The sequence below is a fragment of the Salvia splendens genome, chromosome 5, assembly GCF_004379255.2.
Source record: "Salvia splendens isolate huo1 chromosome 5, SspV2, whole genome shotgun sequence".
Taxonomy (NCBI): domain Eukaryota; kingdom Viridiplantae; phylum Streptophyta; class Magnoliopsida; order Lamiales; family Lamiaceae; genus Salvia; species Salvia splendens.
In genome coordinates, this window is record NC_056036.1 from 13,325,276 (window position 1) to 13,341,288 (window position 16,013).

At 37.9% G+C, this 16,013-nt stretch overlaps 2 protein-coding genes across 5 annotated transcripts; both read left to right on the plus strand.

Moving 5' to 3' along the window:
* Positions 1-6,546: 6,546 nt before the first annotated feature.
* On the plus strand, positions 6,547-10,043 carry LOC121805465 (eukaryotic translation initiation factor 3 subunit M-like). Of its 3 annotated transcripts, XM_042205332.1 has the most exons (10): positions 6,549-6,774; positions 7,021-7,150; positions 7,520-7,658; positions 7,740-7,952; positions 8,034-8,172; positions 8,733-8,883; positions 8,996-9,105; positions 9,189-9,286; positions 9,371-9,440; positions 9,568-10,043. In XM_042205332.1, the coding sequence occupies exons 1-10, from the start codon at positions 6,682-6,684 to the stop codon at positions 9,655-9,657; spliced, it is 1,233 nt and encodes a 410-aa protein (XP_042061266.1). In that variant the 5' UTR covers positions 6,549-6,681; the 3' UTR covers positions 9,658-10,043. The 3 variants fall into 3 exon arrangements, with proteins under 3 accessions (XP_042061265.1, XP_042061266.1, XP_042061267.1); XM_042205331.1 differs by having other exon boundaries at positions 6,547-6,774; positions 9,189-9,440; XM_042205333.1 differs by lacking the exon at positions 9,189-9,286.
* Positions 10,044-13,316: 3,273 nt separating this feature from the next.
* Positions 13,317-15,925, plus strand: LOC121805882 (uncharacterized protein C9orf85 homolog). 2 transcript variants are annotated; one of them, XM_042205915.1, is made up of 8 exons: positions 13,317-13,453; positions 13,563-13,684; positions 13,777-13,829; positions 13,916-13,979; positions 14,151-14,193; positions 14,529-14,576; positions 15,343-15,500; positions 15,699-15,925. In XM_042205915.1, the coding sequence occupies exons 1-8, from the start codon at positions 13,367-13,369 to the stop codon at positions 15,700-15,702; spliced, it is 579 nt and encodes a 192-aa protein (XP_042061849.1). In that variant the 5' UTR covers positions 13,317-13,366; the 3' UTR covers positions 15,703-15,925. The 2 variants fall into 2 exon arrangements, with proteins under 2 accessions (XP_042061849.1, XP_042061848.1); XM_042205914.1 differs by lacking the exon at positions 15,699-15,925 and having other exon boundaries at positions 15,343-15,685.
* The last annotated feature ends 88 nt before the right edge of the window (positions 15,926-16,013 follow it).

Here is a 16,013-nt window from a genome sequence, read left to right on the forward strand (position 1 = left end):
CTATAATTAAAATGATCATAATTATAACTTTGTATTATAATATTTATATATAATTTTTATTATCATAATAATAATTAATAACTTATTAAATAATTAAAATATAATTATATAATATAAATTATATTGTAATAAATACTAATTATTATTTTATAAATTAATAATTTATAAAATCAGAGTGAAATTCTAAATTATAAAATTTATTTAATTATAACATCCTTAAATATTATAATAGTAATAATAATAATTATAATTATTATTATTATTATAATCATTTATGATTATAATACTCCATGTAACTATAATTATATTTGTATTATTATATATTGTGATGGATGATTCATATTTAAACTATCCATCATAATAATAAATATATAATAATATAATTGTCATTATTTGTAATTAATAAGTTATTAAAAAAAATTATTATTTTTTTATAAATAAAATAATAATAAGTCTATCTTTAGTTTGGTGTTTAAATGAAATACAAAATTTAAAATCTTGGTATTCTCCAAACACAGGAAAGTAAAGTTATTAGGAATCATATTCTAAATATTCATTTTCCTAAGAATCATATTCCTTGTCAACTTTACTTTCCCGCCAATCAAACATGGCCTAAAAAGAAAGAAAAAGTAAAGAAAATTGACTGAAACAAAAATCATAAAGAATGTATACCAGTTTAACCAGTTGATCTAGTGTAATTTATGTGAACATGTTCAAGAACGAGACTTTTGGCGACATTGTAGCAATAGGTAATCAAAACCAATTAGTCAAATATCGATGAGAATAAAAAAATATAGTAATAAAAAAATTGACCAAGAACAGGAGCTCAAATGTTCAACTAAGAACATAACCTAAAATGAGCAAGGAAAAAACACGATCAAAACAAACGAAAACAAGATCAGAAATCAAATAAAATCAAATATAATCAAAACAAGATCAAATACAAGATCAGAAATCAAATAAAATCAAAACAGGGAACTAAATTTTACTTATTTGTGATGCTCGGATTTCAATTGCAATCATCATCGCTGCAAAATCTGAAAACGAACTAGATGACTTGAATCACACCAAATCGCCCAAGAACATCCAAATCAACCACACCACTGCCACATTCCCTCACCAAATTGAACCAGTTAGACCACTATCCCAACACCACCCCAGGTTATATTTGGCAGCTTAAAAGCATTTTTCAAGTAGCCTTAGAGCATCCGCAACGCAGTCGAGCGGCGTTGCGGGTCGTTCGTCGAGCGGAGATGCTCGCGAGCCAGCAATTCGTGTGGCGCGATGTGGATGGGCGGTGACGCCCACTAGTTGACCTGTGAGTGAGCATCGTATTTTGACAATTTAAATTTTTTTTATATAAAAAAATACAAAATCAATAAAATGTTCCCACTTCACCAAATATTACTCCTTTGTTACTCTGTTTTTCAATTTTTTTTTTATTTTCATCTTTTATATCATCCAATATATCCTAAACTCATCCATTCATCACGTAATTTTTTTACACCGAAGAAACCCTCTCTCACTCATTTTTTTTTCAAAAAACACTTCATTCTATCATTCTCAACTCAAGTATCGCTAACTCGGTGGAGGAAATCCTTCGAATCCTGGCGGAATCATTCGATGAAGAAAGAGAGGGGAAGGAAGCTGATACGAGTATATATCTCCATTATTTTATATATTATTGATTTATCATAATTAAGTTAAGTTATTAGGGAGTATTATAAATAAGAGCATTTGTTATCTTTTGAATCAGGCATTGAAGAAATACAATTTATCCTTTTTATCGTCTTTTACTTTTAGTTATTTACTTTCTCTGCAAATTCATCTCGTCAAACCCTAATTGGCCGAGAAATCTAGGCTGCTCGACGGGGAGACCCTGCGAACGAACCTACCCCTTCGCCGGCAATCTCTCGCTGCCGGAACCGATACGAGTACCCTCGTATCATCTGGTGCTTTCATTGTGATCTCTTCCTCCATATTTCCACCATCATGTCGTACACCTACACTGACTACCACCATCGCCAATTCGACAGACATCTCTCCTTTCCACTGCCCATGCCGAGCCCCACATCGTGTTGGTACCCCAGAGACAAGAAGTGCAATTTGGGTACTCCTATCCAGATCCGGAGTACACACTGCCCCTGCAAATCGCCCAGCCACACCAGCCAACATGCAGGGACAACCCATGGCAGCCGCCCCAGCAATACCAGCAGCCGCCGCAGACCTACCAGCATCCACTCCAACCCTCTTCGGTGTCCTATCCGCACCCCGAACCTGACCCACCCGACGGGCCCCCGATGTACACCGCTGCACAGCAGCCTTATCAACCCTTCCAGCCACCATCGCCTCCGTATCAGCCGCCTTACAATGGTGTCCACGATATAGAGCCCCTCGGCATGCCGCGTGATCCGGTGACGCAGGATTTGGAACCGAACCTATCGGTGGCTGCCTTGGTTTCACAGCTTGAGCGCTTGACCGCAGTGGTCAAGCAATTGGTGTCACGGATGGATGCAAACGAACGTCTCTCAGGCGATCCACACGGACAGTTGCTGGGCTTGTCCCCTAACCCACCGCAGTCGTCGGGCTATGTTCAACCAACGCCTTACTATCAGCAGCCCCTAACTGTCGTCCTGCCGCCACAGTCGTTGCCTGCTGCTGCCACGAGCTCGATGAAAAGGGTAACCTCAGCTCCTAATCCTGACCGTTTCCACCTCCAATCGTTGGAATGTGCTTTCAAACTAGACAACTACTTTCCGAAACTCAACTCCACTGCACTGGTGATGTGTAATTTTCGAGTTCAAATATTAATGGTAAAGTTCACACAAGTTTAATAAACTGACTCTAATATTACAACGAATCTGCAAGAATACAGAATCGACTGTAGTACTTCGAGTGTCGATCCACAGGGAAGGAATTGATTATTTAACTCTAAAACAAACAAAAGACATATTAAAAAGGATTTTTGCTTTGAAGGTTTTGATTTCTAAAAGTTAAAGATAAAATTAAGCTGCAAGTTAACTAAGGAAAGACTAATCAGATGGGAAAAAAACATGTCACTCCAAGTTGCTCATTAGACTAGAATCATTCTACACCTATATCAAAAGCACATATTTGGGATTAATTAATCAACCTAATCGCGTGCACTGAACATGTTTGCGACGTATAATTCACAGTCAGCTGAACACTTGTTCCATAAATTAACTTTCAAAGATATTAAATTCCTGCGGAAGCGTGGGAATAAAAGATCATCTACTATACGAACTTACCTAATCCGTTGTCAAATTATTATCTGAACAATTCTAATTTAACAACACATCAATTGATTAATCCATCCAAGTCTATGTTGAAGAGACGATAAACAAGGATTAAATATCTATAACGATAGAGGCCTCTAAAGTGATAGAATATAACATTAAACACATCAACGATGTCAAAACGTGAATTCAAAGGTGCAGATACATTCAAACAAGACTAAATCACAACTTGGAGCAGCATAAAGAGCTTAGCCTAAACACATGGTAATAATAACAATTAAAACCGTAGGAAGCATGCTCTTGTTGAGTGGAATGGAGATATGGAGACGGATTGTCAGAATGTTGGTCGGAATTTCTTCCTTCTCACTTTCTCCTCTGCAAAATCCCCCTTTTTTCCTTCTGATTTCGTCCCCTTTAATCCCTTCAATTGCTGAATTAACCGCCAAATAGCAGTTGCACGACTAAAACGCCCGACCGGGCGAATTTAAAAGAGAGAAACGCCCGACCGGGCGAAAGGCTTCTGGGCTATCGCGGTGAAACGCCCGACCGGGTGATAAATCTGTCCTCTCGCTGCTTTCCGGAAATCACCCGGCCGGGTGGATTATTTGGCATGAAAATTGCCCGGCCGGGTGGCCAATTTTTATAGCTTCCTGCGTAGATTTTCACCATCCAAGCTTCCTTCTTTGTTTCACCATTTATTCCTCTTCCTATACCACAAAACATCCTTTTGCAAGCATCAAACTATATAAATCATGTAAAGTTAGGGTAATAAGAATGTACAATTTGATTCACATCAACTGGGATCCGTCAAGAATACAATCGAAGAACATGTCACAGATTTGGAGAAAGATGGTCAGGGGTTTTCATCGTGTGGAGAGATTAATACTTTGCATGAGATTTCCATATGTGTGATTCATGAGCGTGACGACTGCTCTAGTTCTCCTTTCGGCAAGAGGATAATAACCGAGGAATTTCACAAATTTGATGATAAAATTATTAATGATGAAGTGAATTCAGATGCTGGTGATGAGGCGTCTTTCAATTTATTTTGTGATTCAGCGCTCGACGCTGATGCTAGGCTGATTCCTCCGCGAACCGACACACCGTCACCCCAGCTCTGTGCATCATCTTCTGGTTCGATATTTCCATGGATTACCCCAAGGAATATTGGGACGCCGTTGATTACCGATGTCTCTCGTGCCCTAATCCATCTCGCAGCTCTCAACCTGCAGTCCCTGTTGTTTCGCCGCCACCACCGCAACGCTCACCCTCTTGCTGGAGCTCAACGAGCCATTGCCGCTCAGCCGCACCGCTGCCCGCTACAACTGCTACTCCGTCCTTGAATCTGCCCCCGCTAGCTCCTCCGTGCAGCTCCGATATCATTGGAGATGAGGGTGATTTGCTAGAGGATGACCGGCCTCCACCAACCATGATGACTCTGTCGTACAACCCCAATATTAGGTATGATTCAATGGAGTTAATTGTCGATGATAGTGATGAATCAGTAAAATCTTGTTCGAGTACTGCAATTGATCGATTGACTAACCGAGATCAAGTTGGAGTTGAAGAGTTGTTAGACGATGATAAGAGTGATGGATTTCTGAAAGCTTCATCACTGTCTCCAATGTCCATGTGCATTCAGAACCTTTGTTTTCGAGCTCATCGTGAGATACTAGGGTGCATTCAAATTGGGCTAGATGTCTATGAAAATGCTAGGAGTGGTTTTGTAATCATCATGAGTGCAAATGGAAAAATATATCAGCCAAGGGCTCATGGTGTTTTGATGGGTCTCTTCACATTTATCAGTGGCATAATCAAGCTTGGCTCATGGTGTTTTGATGGGTCTCTTCACATTTATCAGTGGTATAAGCAAGGATCTCTCTACTAATCTTCGAAACACTCAATCAATTACTTTTTGGGTAGAAAGTGCATTGCTGGATATATCATGGTTTACATATGTTACTTCCATTGGAGAAGGCATTGATGAGTCTTTTGTAATCCATGGTAATTTCCTCATTGTGATGGTCCATAACTAATGCAGTTGAAGAGGTGGCTGATTCAGAAAGTCAGATTGTAGTAGCTTCAAAAATTTTGATTGCCAGTGGAAAAGTGGAGGCTCCTCTTGTGGACTTTCTTGGCAGAATTTCAGAGTTTGGTGTCTAAGCCGAGGGACTTATGAACAATCGATCTAAGAATTGTCCAAGGATTTCTCCAGTTGATCTATTCGGCATGGCCTCTTCATCAACGCTCTTTGTTGCTTCTTGGTTTCCACCTTGAGGACAATGTGAATTTCAACCGTGGGGGAGTTGATACGAGTATATCTACAAGATATTCTCATATCTCTATTATTTTATATATTATTGATTTAGCATATCTAAGTTAGGTTATTAGAGAGTATTATAAATAGGAGCTTTTGTTATCTTTTGAATCAGGCATTGAAGAAATACAATTTATCCTTTTTATCATCTTTTACTTTTAGTTATTTACTTTCTCTGCAAATTCATCTCGCCAAACCCTAATTGGCCGAGAATGGGGAGACCCCGCGAACGAACCTACCCCTTCGCCGGCAATCTCTCGCTGCCGAAACCGATACGAGTATCCTCGTATCAGAAGCCGCCACCGTGAATCCTCCTATGCCGTGAAACCGGCGATACATCCATCGTGAGTGGGAGGTAGCCCAAAAGCTTTTTCAGGATTACTTTTCCGAGCAACCACACCGAGGAGATGAATACTTGTTTCCGCATGCGGAAACACATATTTTTGCACATGCACAAGTTAATAAATTTTGTTTACATATTTTTGCGCATGCACACGTTAATAAATTTTGTTTGACTTTATGAAGAAAATGAGTGGTATGTGGGATCAGTTTTTAATACTCCTTCCGTCCCTGAAAAGTATGAACTATTTTCTTATTAGTCCGTCCCTAAAAAATATTAACTTTTTAATTTTGAAATAGTTAAACAACACATTACCCCTACACATTATTTTATTTACAACTTATATTATTACATTACATTAATAATGATGGAAGCCCGACGTTCTAGTTTTATAATAGATTGTGATTGTAAAAAGTTAGTGAGATATTAAGTCTATATATAAAAAATGGAATGAAGTAAATGATTCTTTAAATCAAGGTTAATATAAAATAATTCTTTAAATAATGGACGAACTTTAGTTGGATACATCTTTTTATTATTTATATATATTTTTAAAACATTTTATCGCATTTTAACATTTGAAGTTTTATTTTACATGTACAGATATACCCCTCATACATTTCCAAATACCCTTTTCATCCTCAAGTTAGGGTTTGTCTGCCTCTCTCACTATCGTGTCCTCTCTCTCCACCATCAGAACTCTCTGCCGAGCAATTCATTGTTGCATCTGCAGAGATTTCTGAATTTTCTCTAGCAGATTCGGAACAATGACGACGATTGTCCCCACATCAGAAGAAGATCCCACTCTCTCTGTCGTTAGTTTCGTTGCCGATTTGTCGTGGGCCGACGCCGGTCCAGAGGTAACTCCTTCATGCCTCTAAATTCGCATTCGATGATGTTTTCCGATGTTCGCAGAGAATTTTGAATAAAGAAATTTTCTTTTTGTAATACTCTGGAAATGTTTGTGATACAGAAATTTAAAAGAGTGAGATTTAATATTTAGGCTTCTCTTTTTTCCGTTTACTATTTGGGAATTGCTATATAGTATGAAGTCAGATGAGGAAATTGATTGCGTTTGAAGTACTTATTTTTTTAAATAATGATAGGTAGCAGAGGGACATGTTAGTAGATTGTTGGTGGAGGCTCAAGAATGTATAATACAAAAGAGGTGGTTGGATTTGGCTTCTTTGATTCTTGCTTCTGCTGATGTCATTTTCTCTAAGTCTTCTGAGAAAGGTAAGCATTGTATTCAAATATCGGTTCAAGTAATCTCAGTTTTTTCATCACATAGCTTGGCAGCTTTAAATTTATAATTTTGCAGTTGGAGTCGATGATGAATAGTATTTAGATATTTAGATTTTCTCTTCTGTATCTGGCCGAAGAAATTTCAATTGACTTAGATATGCTTCCCCAGTTTGATGTTCCTTTTCTTTTAAATCTTATCTTGAATCAGCCATCCCTTGTTTTTGCATTTTACCATGTGTACTGTAAGGTGCACTTTATTTACTAATTCGGCATTCTCTACCCGAAAAATACGTATGGTGATAGTGATACTGGATGGGTAAGTTTCTGAATTATAAGTGGTGCTCTGTTGTTCTGCCTCAGATCTTGAATGCATTTACACTGTTATCTGCCACCTTGTAAAGAAGCCTGAGAGTCTTGATCAAGTGCATGAGATAGCAGAACTTATAGCCACAAAGGTTACTCAACAGCCTAATGAAAAACCTGGTCTGCGCTTGAAGATGTAAGAGACAGAAAATCCTTAGTCCTTGAGGCTGCTTGCTTGGTTTCATGAATTCTGATATTTCTCTTTTCTTTCATTTAGCTTGTTTAACCTCTACAACCTATTGGAGAACCCATATAGCCAGTTCTTTGTCTATATGAAGGCCCTCAACTTGGCAGTCAGTGGGAAGGTCACTGAACATATTGTTCCATCCTTTAAGAAGATGGATGACTTTCTATCGGAATGGAATCTTGGAACCAAGGATAAGAGAGACCTCTTTCTGACAGTTGCAAATATTTTGAAGGACAGCAAGAGGTGAGTATGTGTATATGTTTATGCATGTGATGAGGTTGCTACAGAAACTAGTTACTGAGTTATATGCTTCTGGAATTTCAGCTCAGCAAAAGAGTCTTTTGACTACCTTGTCAAGTATCTGGAAACCTTTTCTGGGGATGATGCATTGGCTTTGGCTGAAGCTAAGGAAGAGGCTGTCCTTGCTGTTGTTGAATTTGTTAAGTCACCTGATATGTTTCAGGTAATGTTTGGAATTATTTTCAGAGACTAGAGAAGAGCACCTTGGTTTTAAAAAAATATTGAAAATTTCTAGTTCTTTATATATTCTCATATTTAGTAAGGAATTTAAACTTATATTACAGAGTTGAAACTGATAATTTCTCAAAGCACACATAAGTACTTATTTAGCAAGTTGGCTTGAGCAAGCCCAATGCTATCATTTAGAAAAACAATGTACAGTACTATGTCGTTTCCAACTGAACTTGAGCAATGAAGAAGTTTATTATGCAAAATTTATGTTGAAATTATCAAACTGATAAACTATGAACTCTTCCTGTGTATGGTAAAAGCACAATCTAGGTACATGAATAGCTACGGAATGCAATTTTGCATAACTTCAGGAGCTATTTCTTCAAAATGCAGCTACACTTCTTGTTTCTCTTTTCCTTTGCTGCTTTTTGTTAGTGGGGGAAAAGCGGGTCTTAGACTTGTGATGTTGTGGTGTTCTGGAAGCTTGCTTACTGGAAGAGTTGTAATTGAGTATTGTCATCATTCAGTGGTTTTTCTATATTTTTGCCCCAGGGTGACTTACTAGATATTCCTGCAATAGCTCAACTGGAGAAAGACAGTGCATATGCTCCGGTGTATCAAATTCTAAACATCTTTCTGACTCAGAGGCTTGATGCATATCTTGATTTCCAATCTTCAAATTCAGATTTTTTTAATAGCCATGGTATGCCACTCTTTCACCTCTTTTATTTTGTGAGGTAAATAATGTATGCATTAGTCATATGACTCATGTCCTATATCTGACACATGGTTTGCCATTTGTGGGGCATGCTCAGGTCTCGTGCATGAAGATTGTGTTGCCAAGATGAGATTGATATCTTTAGTAGATCTCGGTACCCATGAATCTGGTCAAATCGCTTACTCCTTAATCAAGGAAACCCTCCAGGTAACTTATTGATGTTCGTGTAAGCTGCCCTTTCAGCTTTACAGATTGCATCTGTTGTTTTGTGAAAATATGTTCTTTTCTAGATTGAGGACAGTGAAGTTGAGCCATGGGTTGTCAAGGCAATTACAGCTAAGCTTCTAGATTGCAGAATTGATCAAATTAATGAAGTAGTCATAGTAAAGTACGGTTTGGTTTCAGTCGGATATCTCTTTGAGCTTTATTATAACCCATCTATGAAACCAACCATTCTTCTGTTTTGCTTCAGCCGTTGCTCAAAGCGTGTTTTTGGACTTCATGAATGGCAATCCCTTCGGTCTAAGCTTGCAGCTTGGAGGGTACTGAATCTAATTCTTCTGGCTTCTCCCTACTAATTCTTTCTTTTGATGTATCTCCAATAATGGTTTTATCAAATATTGTACTGTCGGCCTATTGTGTATCATGAACCTTGAAAATTTATTACAGGGTAACATTGCTAATGTAATGAGCACCATTCAAGCAAACAAGATCGTCGAAGATGGCACCCAGACAGTGCAGGGACTGACAATTCGTTGAGACGGGCTCTTTGTTACAGCTATCAGCATCTACTGCTGCAAGTCAGTATTACGGCTGCGAAACTCCAAGCTCTATTTACAATCTTTGACAACAGAATTAATTGCTCGTGTCCAGAGTAGCGTGATCCCCCCCCCCCCCCCCCCTCTTTGGTAGCCCAAATTAAACTACAGATCTACTCCAATTTTGTTTTTCAGCTACATGAATTGCATCAACTTACATTCCATGAGTCTCTTTCGCCCGACTATGATGATCGTTTTAGATAGAAAAGCTTTGATTTCCATTTATTCTCGACTCACATCGCTTTTGACAATTGATGAAAATAGAGTTGACATAGTTCTGTAAATAACTTTTTACCAGGTTATTAATGCTGCATAAATTTACAGTAATCAATAGTGCACACCTTCAAATTTTAGTTTTCTTATTACAAAAGAGAAACTAAGGTTATGTTTGGTATTATGAATTGATGGTGTTAGAATTGAAATTGAAGCCTTTAATTTTGAATTCAATCTTTGGTAAATAGGAACTATAAAAATTAGATTTGAATACGGAGTATCATACTAAAAAATAGATTTGAATTTGGTTGGTAGCTTGAATATGATTGGTAGCGCGGAGCTATAGTGATTTCAAGGTCACAGGTTCAAACCATACCACCTGTTGAAAGATTTCGGTCTTAATCTGCAAACCCGGTCCAACAGGATTAGTCGGATTCCGCCAAAGACGTGTTCGGTACACCTATGATCGAATTAAAAAAAATGCTTATTTGGAATTCTATAGACTATAGTTACAAAATTGCACACACATACTCCCTCCGTCCCATAAAAGATGTCTTACTTTCCTTTTTTGTTTGTTCTACTAAAGATGTCACATTTCCATTTATGGAAAAAGTTCTCTCTCACATTATTATAAATATTATATCTTCTCTCTTAACTTAACATACAAACTAAAATCTCGTGTCGTCCCACAAGTGTGACATCTTTTGTGGGACGGAGGGAGTATAACGCACACTACTCAGCGTGCATACATTCTTACACGACACACACACGTAATGATATTATACGCATTACACATATACAAAGAAGATAATATATAGACTGAAATGTCCTTTAGGAGTTTGAGGATATTTTCAAAAAAAATATCTAAAAAGTAAAAAAAGTAGCTCAAACAATATTTAATCGCAATTGAAGGACATATGATGATATTTTTAAAATTTTATGGCGAACTAATTGGATATCCATAGTTGAAGGATAAAAAAAATTCTCAAAAATAAAACTTAAAAAGAGAGGAAAAATATTTTGGTTTTTTAAAAATTTAATACTGTATTTTCTAAAAATTATTATAATTATAATTAGAATTAGAATCATATTAAATCATAAAAATTTTCTACTGCTATGGTCTACGACCAATTTTAAAATGAGTGAACTTCAAAAAATAGTCTCTGCACTATGCGTTTATCTCGCCCTTAGTCCATGAACTTTCAAAATATCGTCAGACAACCCTGGACTAAGCGTTTATCTCGAAAATGGTCATTTTTCACTGTTTTGGGTCGAAAATACCCTTTTGATGGCTTGGGCAATTCCATCATTTCCAAAATTTTACTTTTGAGTGTGGCATTGTGTCAGCTCATTATTTTATTTTGTGTAGGTTGTGTCATATATTTATCACTTTATAATTCTCTCTATTGCCTCTCTTTTAAACACCTTCTCTCTTCTATCTCTCTTCTCTTTATAAGTAAAAAATGGCCAATACTCTGCCAAGTACTACATCTGATACTTCTTTTAATATCTGATATGATATTATTTTTTGTATTACATCGTACATTACTATCAGGGAGCCAATTTGATACTATTTTCTGTAGTTGATTTAGCCGTATACTACATCTGATATTATTTCAACATCTTTTTCATTTGAGTAACATTTCTAACGAGATCCATTTAAGTACCCACCCACTATGTTACTCCTTACTAGGTACCATCAGTTTTTTTTTCCTCGATTTCGGACTTTTGAACGAATCATCTATAGAATAATTGCAAATTACAAATTGGACAATCCAAACTCCACTCCTCCTTGTCTACCCTTGCAAAGATGAACATATCCTTGATAATCAGTATGAATACATTCGTACTTAACTGCCTTCCCCCATCCAAAATCTGCATATGCGCCATAATGATCAAGCCTCGACGATCCCGCGATCCAAACCGCCTTCTTCCCTATCAACTCCGACATTATTTCCGATCGATTGTAAAAAAACTCTGACGCCCTCGTGCTTTTTCCGACAACCTTAATAGCCACCACAACCGCCGCCACCGCCGCCGCAAACCCTCAATTCCCTCTCAGTGTTTCACGTGTGGAGACCGCAATCAAAGGCATCATGCAGTTGCCGAAGTAGTTTTCCGGAAGCGGCGGAACGAGGCGGCAGCAGCAGTCAACGGGAGAGCCTAAGTAGTACGGCTTGTCGTTGGAGGTCCAGAGATGAGCGCAGACCACCACGAAAATGGAAGGATTCTTGATCATGGAGAAGCCCTTGAGCTTCTTGATTTCGGCGTCGCTGATTTTGAACGTTGCTCGGAGTAATTTGTTGAAATTAGGAAGAGGAAGTGTTGTGAAACCGTTGGGTTGCTTTTCTTGATTTGAAATAAAATTCAACACATAATCAGGTAAAATTCACGCCAATCACAAATTTCCCCAAAACTCACAAATTTTAATGTATCTATCAAACCTACTTAGCTTAAACCCACGATAATGGCTACAAATGAAACAACAACGAAAACCCACTAAATGAAACAAATCAACTTCGTTCTCTCCTCCAACCCCACCTTCGCGCCGAATCTGCCCAACCAAGTCAAAATCCACACAATTCGGATAACACTGCTGAAAATAAACCTTGCCCTTTTTCTCGCAACAATCCATTTGATACCTATTTTGCGTCGACTTTTGCAGAAGGAAGGGGAGGAAGAAGAAGGGAAGAAAGATGGAGGAGAGAATGTGAGAGAGAAGGTGAGAGTGTTTAAGAGCATCAGCAGTGGCGCGGAATTCCTGACGGAATTCCCAAAAACACCTCCTGCCACGTCATAAGGACTTCCCACTGCATAGTGGCGGACATCCCCAAGGACTTCCCGAAGGACTTCCCACAATTAAAAAAATTTAATGAAATAAACGGGAATTCCGCGCGGACGTCCGTGGGAGTCAATGCAATGGCGGACGTCCGCACGCCCGTCGCGACAGAATTCCGTGTAACGCTGCGGAACTGCGGTGTCCTCGGCGGAATTCCGTATCCGTGCATACCATGCACAATGGCGGACGTCCGCCGCGGAATTCCGCCGGGACGGGCGCCATTGCTGATGCTCTAATAGAGGAGAGGAGGTGAGAGAGAGAGAAATATAAAAACGTAGCCAAACCTACACAAATCATTAACAAGCTGACGCAGCCTGAAAAGTAAAATTTAGGAAATGATGGAATTGTCTAAACCCCCAAAAGGGTATTTTCGACCTAAAACAATGAAAAATGACAATTTTCTATGTAAACGCTTAGTCCAGAGTTGTCTGAGGATATTTTGAAAGTCCAGAGACTAAGGACGAGATAAACGCATAGTCCAGGGATTATGTTTTAAGCTCACTTATTTTAAATTTTAGTCATTGATTTGAAGAGTAAATAGAGAAAAAGGAGGTAAAGTGGTGGTAAGTAGGTTTTTGTGTGTTGTAAAAGGTTGAAGATGAGTAGCGGCGGCGGAAGAGGTCCGCCAAAGCACCAGAACAAATTCGCCTGGAAACCTAACGGTGGCGTTAAGATCAACCCTACAGTACCTCTCTTCTCTATCCCCCTTCTTTAACCAACACACACTGACTTTTTCCTCAAATTCAAATTTCCACCGTATCTTAATTTCTATGTATACACTTCTGTAATGGCAGGAATTAGGGGGCCAATTGAGGCCGTTTTCGGATATAACTGGCGTTTGCTATCGCTGTAAAGAACAGATCGATTGGAAACGAAAATATGGAAAATATAAGCCTCTCTCTGAACCTGCAAAGTGGTACTAGTATTTTTTTTTCTTTTTGTCTGTGTAGGATATTTCATCACTGGCCTTCTAATTTTTGAGCTATTGTTTGGAAAAATCATTTGCAGTCAGCGGTGTTCCAAGAGGAACGTTCGGCAAGCTTATCACAATCTCTGTGCTGGTTTGTGTGAAAACTTGAATTTGTCTTTATGTTTTTCTGTTAGTTTTAGAATTATTATTCGAATTATTGGATAATCTGATGTGTAGGTTGTGCTAAGGAGCACCATGTATGTGCCAAATGTTCATGCCGCGTTGATAAAATAATTGGAAGGTATAGTATAATTGATCGCCATATACTGATTAGCTTCTTTCACCTTGCTAGAATTGGGAAGGACTGATCCAAATTAAAGTGAAAATTGTTGTGAGAGACTGAGGGTTCTCTTTCTTGGAAGTTAATTATTGAATTTGGTGTAATGCATTTGAGTTTTCTTTTTGTGTACAGAGATATTTTAGAAGTGGAAGCTGAGCAGAAGACATTAGAAGAGGTTTTTCCCTTTTCATCTTATTAATTCATCAACCTTCTTATTTCCTCTTGTTTTAGATAGCTCATTCTACCAATTGAATCAGACATTGTTTTGATTTAATTGTACTCCCTCCGTCCGGGATTTTAGGAGATGTTATATTGTGTGTTAAGTGGTGAGAGAAAATATAATTTTATAATTGATGTGAGGAGGAACTTTTTCCAAAAGAGGAAATGTGACATCTTTTGTAAGACAAACTAAAAAGGAAAGTGTGACATCTACTATGGGATGGATGGAGTACATGATTTGGAATTGTTTGGTGTTTGTTTACAACCTCATCTGATTTATGTCTACTACAGGCCATCAAGAATGCTCGGGAGAGGGATAGACGAAGTCTGTTAAGAGTTGTGAGTTTTTTTTCACTTTTAGAATTTATTTTGTGTCATATGTTCTGTTGTGTTTATGGGCAAAAGGGGAGGGGTACTTTGATAATAATTGTCAACATGATAAAAGAATTTCAATCCCTAAATGGCTAAGTAACACAACCATAACAAGGCCAAGACCACTGTTTTGTTTTATATGCCTAATTAGTAATTATCGATTAATAGCCAATGCAATCAGCACTTATTAGTTCTGTTAAATGAGGGAGAACCATGCTATTTACTTGGATACTACCTTAGTGGGGCTGATAGCAGCTGGCTTGCATTTGGAAGCTCCATCTCACTATATACAACTTAACTAATGTCTGTAATAGTTTATTTACCAAATTATCTGGTGAAATAACCCTTAGGCAAGTGAATTAGTGTTCTAATGTAACAGTAAGATCCAATTTTTTTGGGGACTTGAATGACCGAGTGTTCTAGTAAGACTGTCTGGAGGTGTTACCGTTTTATCTAGATGTGTCATGTGTGACAAGGTCATGACGTTATGCCGAAATAAGGAGCAACTACAATTGGGACTTTACGTCCATTATCCTTGATAGTTTAAGCTCAAGTCCAGTTTTCCTTTCTCATTTTGTATAATGAGATTTGTCTTTATCAAATTGATAGTTACTTCCGTAGAATAAGACTTATATACTTTTAGTTCTGTAAGTGACCACCTTGGTGCCTGCTTCAGTTCTGTAAATCAGTTCTCCTAAACTGTAGAAGTGCTAACTCAATGTCTATTGGACAGATGAACAAAGAAAAATCCAAGGGCTCGGCTTCAACTCCAACTGCTGATGCCGGCAAAGCTGGCGACTTATATACTATACAATCACTTGAAGAGTATGCTGAATACAGTAGGGATGGTGAGGGTGAGCATGGAGGGCAAGATTTACCGAGAGTTGTTGGGTGAGTTGGGTTTCAGGATTCCTTTTTTTTCCTTTTCCTGGGCTAGTGGTGTTCCATTTTTGCACTTTGTAACTTGACATTTGATCCCCATCTTAGATAAATTCATGTAGAAATAGTATCTGGCTTATTGCAATTTATACCTAGTTCTTCAAAAAACCGGGTTGAATGATTCCCATTTTATATAATTTATTATTTCAGGTAATCCCTGTTTATTAAGCAAAGTTCGTGTAGCTCTCTGATCTTCAAAGAACAGTGGCCTCTCTTTATGCATCTTCCAAAGTGCATTTTTGTCAGTCCCTTAATGTGTAACTATGATTGTAAGATTAACTTTAAGAACACTGGATAATGCCACCTGAACAAAAGAGGTTAAAGTTGTTCACAATTGTGGCTAAAGCAATGAGCGAGTAAATTTTTTGTCTTGTTTCTCTTTTGCGTAAACATATTGAAAAGTGCTTACATTTAGTGCAATGTAGTGAATAGCAATGCAACATATTCTCAGGCAAAAATTACATT

What these genes read in the sequence shown, in the direction of transcription:
- LOC121805465 (XM_042205331.1), top strand. Translation starts at nt 6,682, where the DNA reads ATGACGACGATTGTCCCCACATCAGAAGAAGATCCCACTCTCTCTGTC. An exon ending in ATTTTGAAGGACAGCAAGAG is followed by an intron (nt 7,953 to 8,033) that starts GTGAGTATGTGT and finishes CTGGAATTTCAG; the next exon opens with CTCAGCAAAAGAGTCTTTTG. An exon ending in AGATTTTTTTAATAGCCATG is followed by an intron (nt 8,884 to 8,995) that starts GTATGCCACTCT and finishes GGGCATGCTCAG; the next exon opens with GTCTCGTGCATGAAGATTGT.
- LOC121805882 (XM_042205915.1), top strand. Translation starts at nt 13,367, where the DNA reads ATGAGTAGCGGCGGCGGAAGAGGTCCGCCAAAGCACCAGAACAAATTC. An exon ending in CTCTCTGAACCTGCAAAGTG is followed by an intron (nt 13,685 to 13,776) that starts GTACTAGTATTT and finishes AATCATTTGCAG; the next exon opens with TCAGCGGTGTTCCAAGAGGA. An exon ending in AGCAGAAGACATTAGAAGAG is followed by an intron (nt 14,194 to 14,528) that starts GTTTTTCCCTTT and finishes TGTCTACTACAG; the next exon opens with GCCATCAAGAATGCTCGGGA.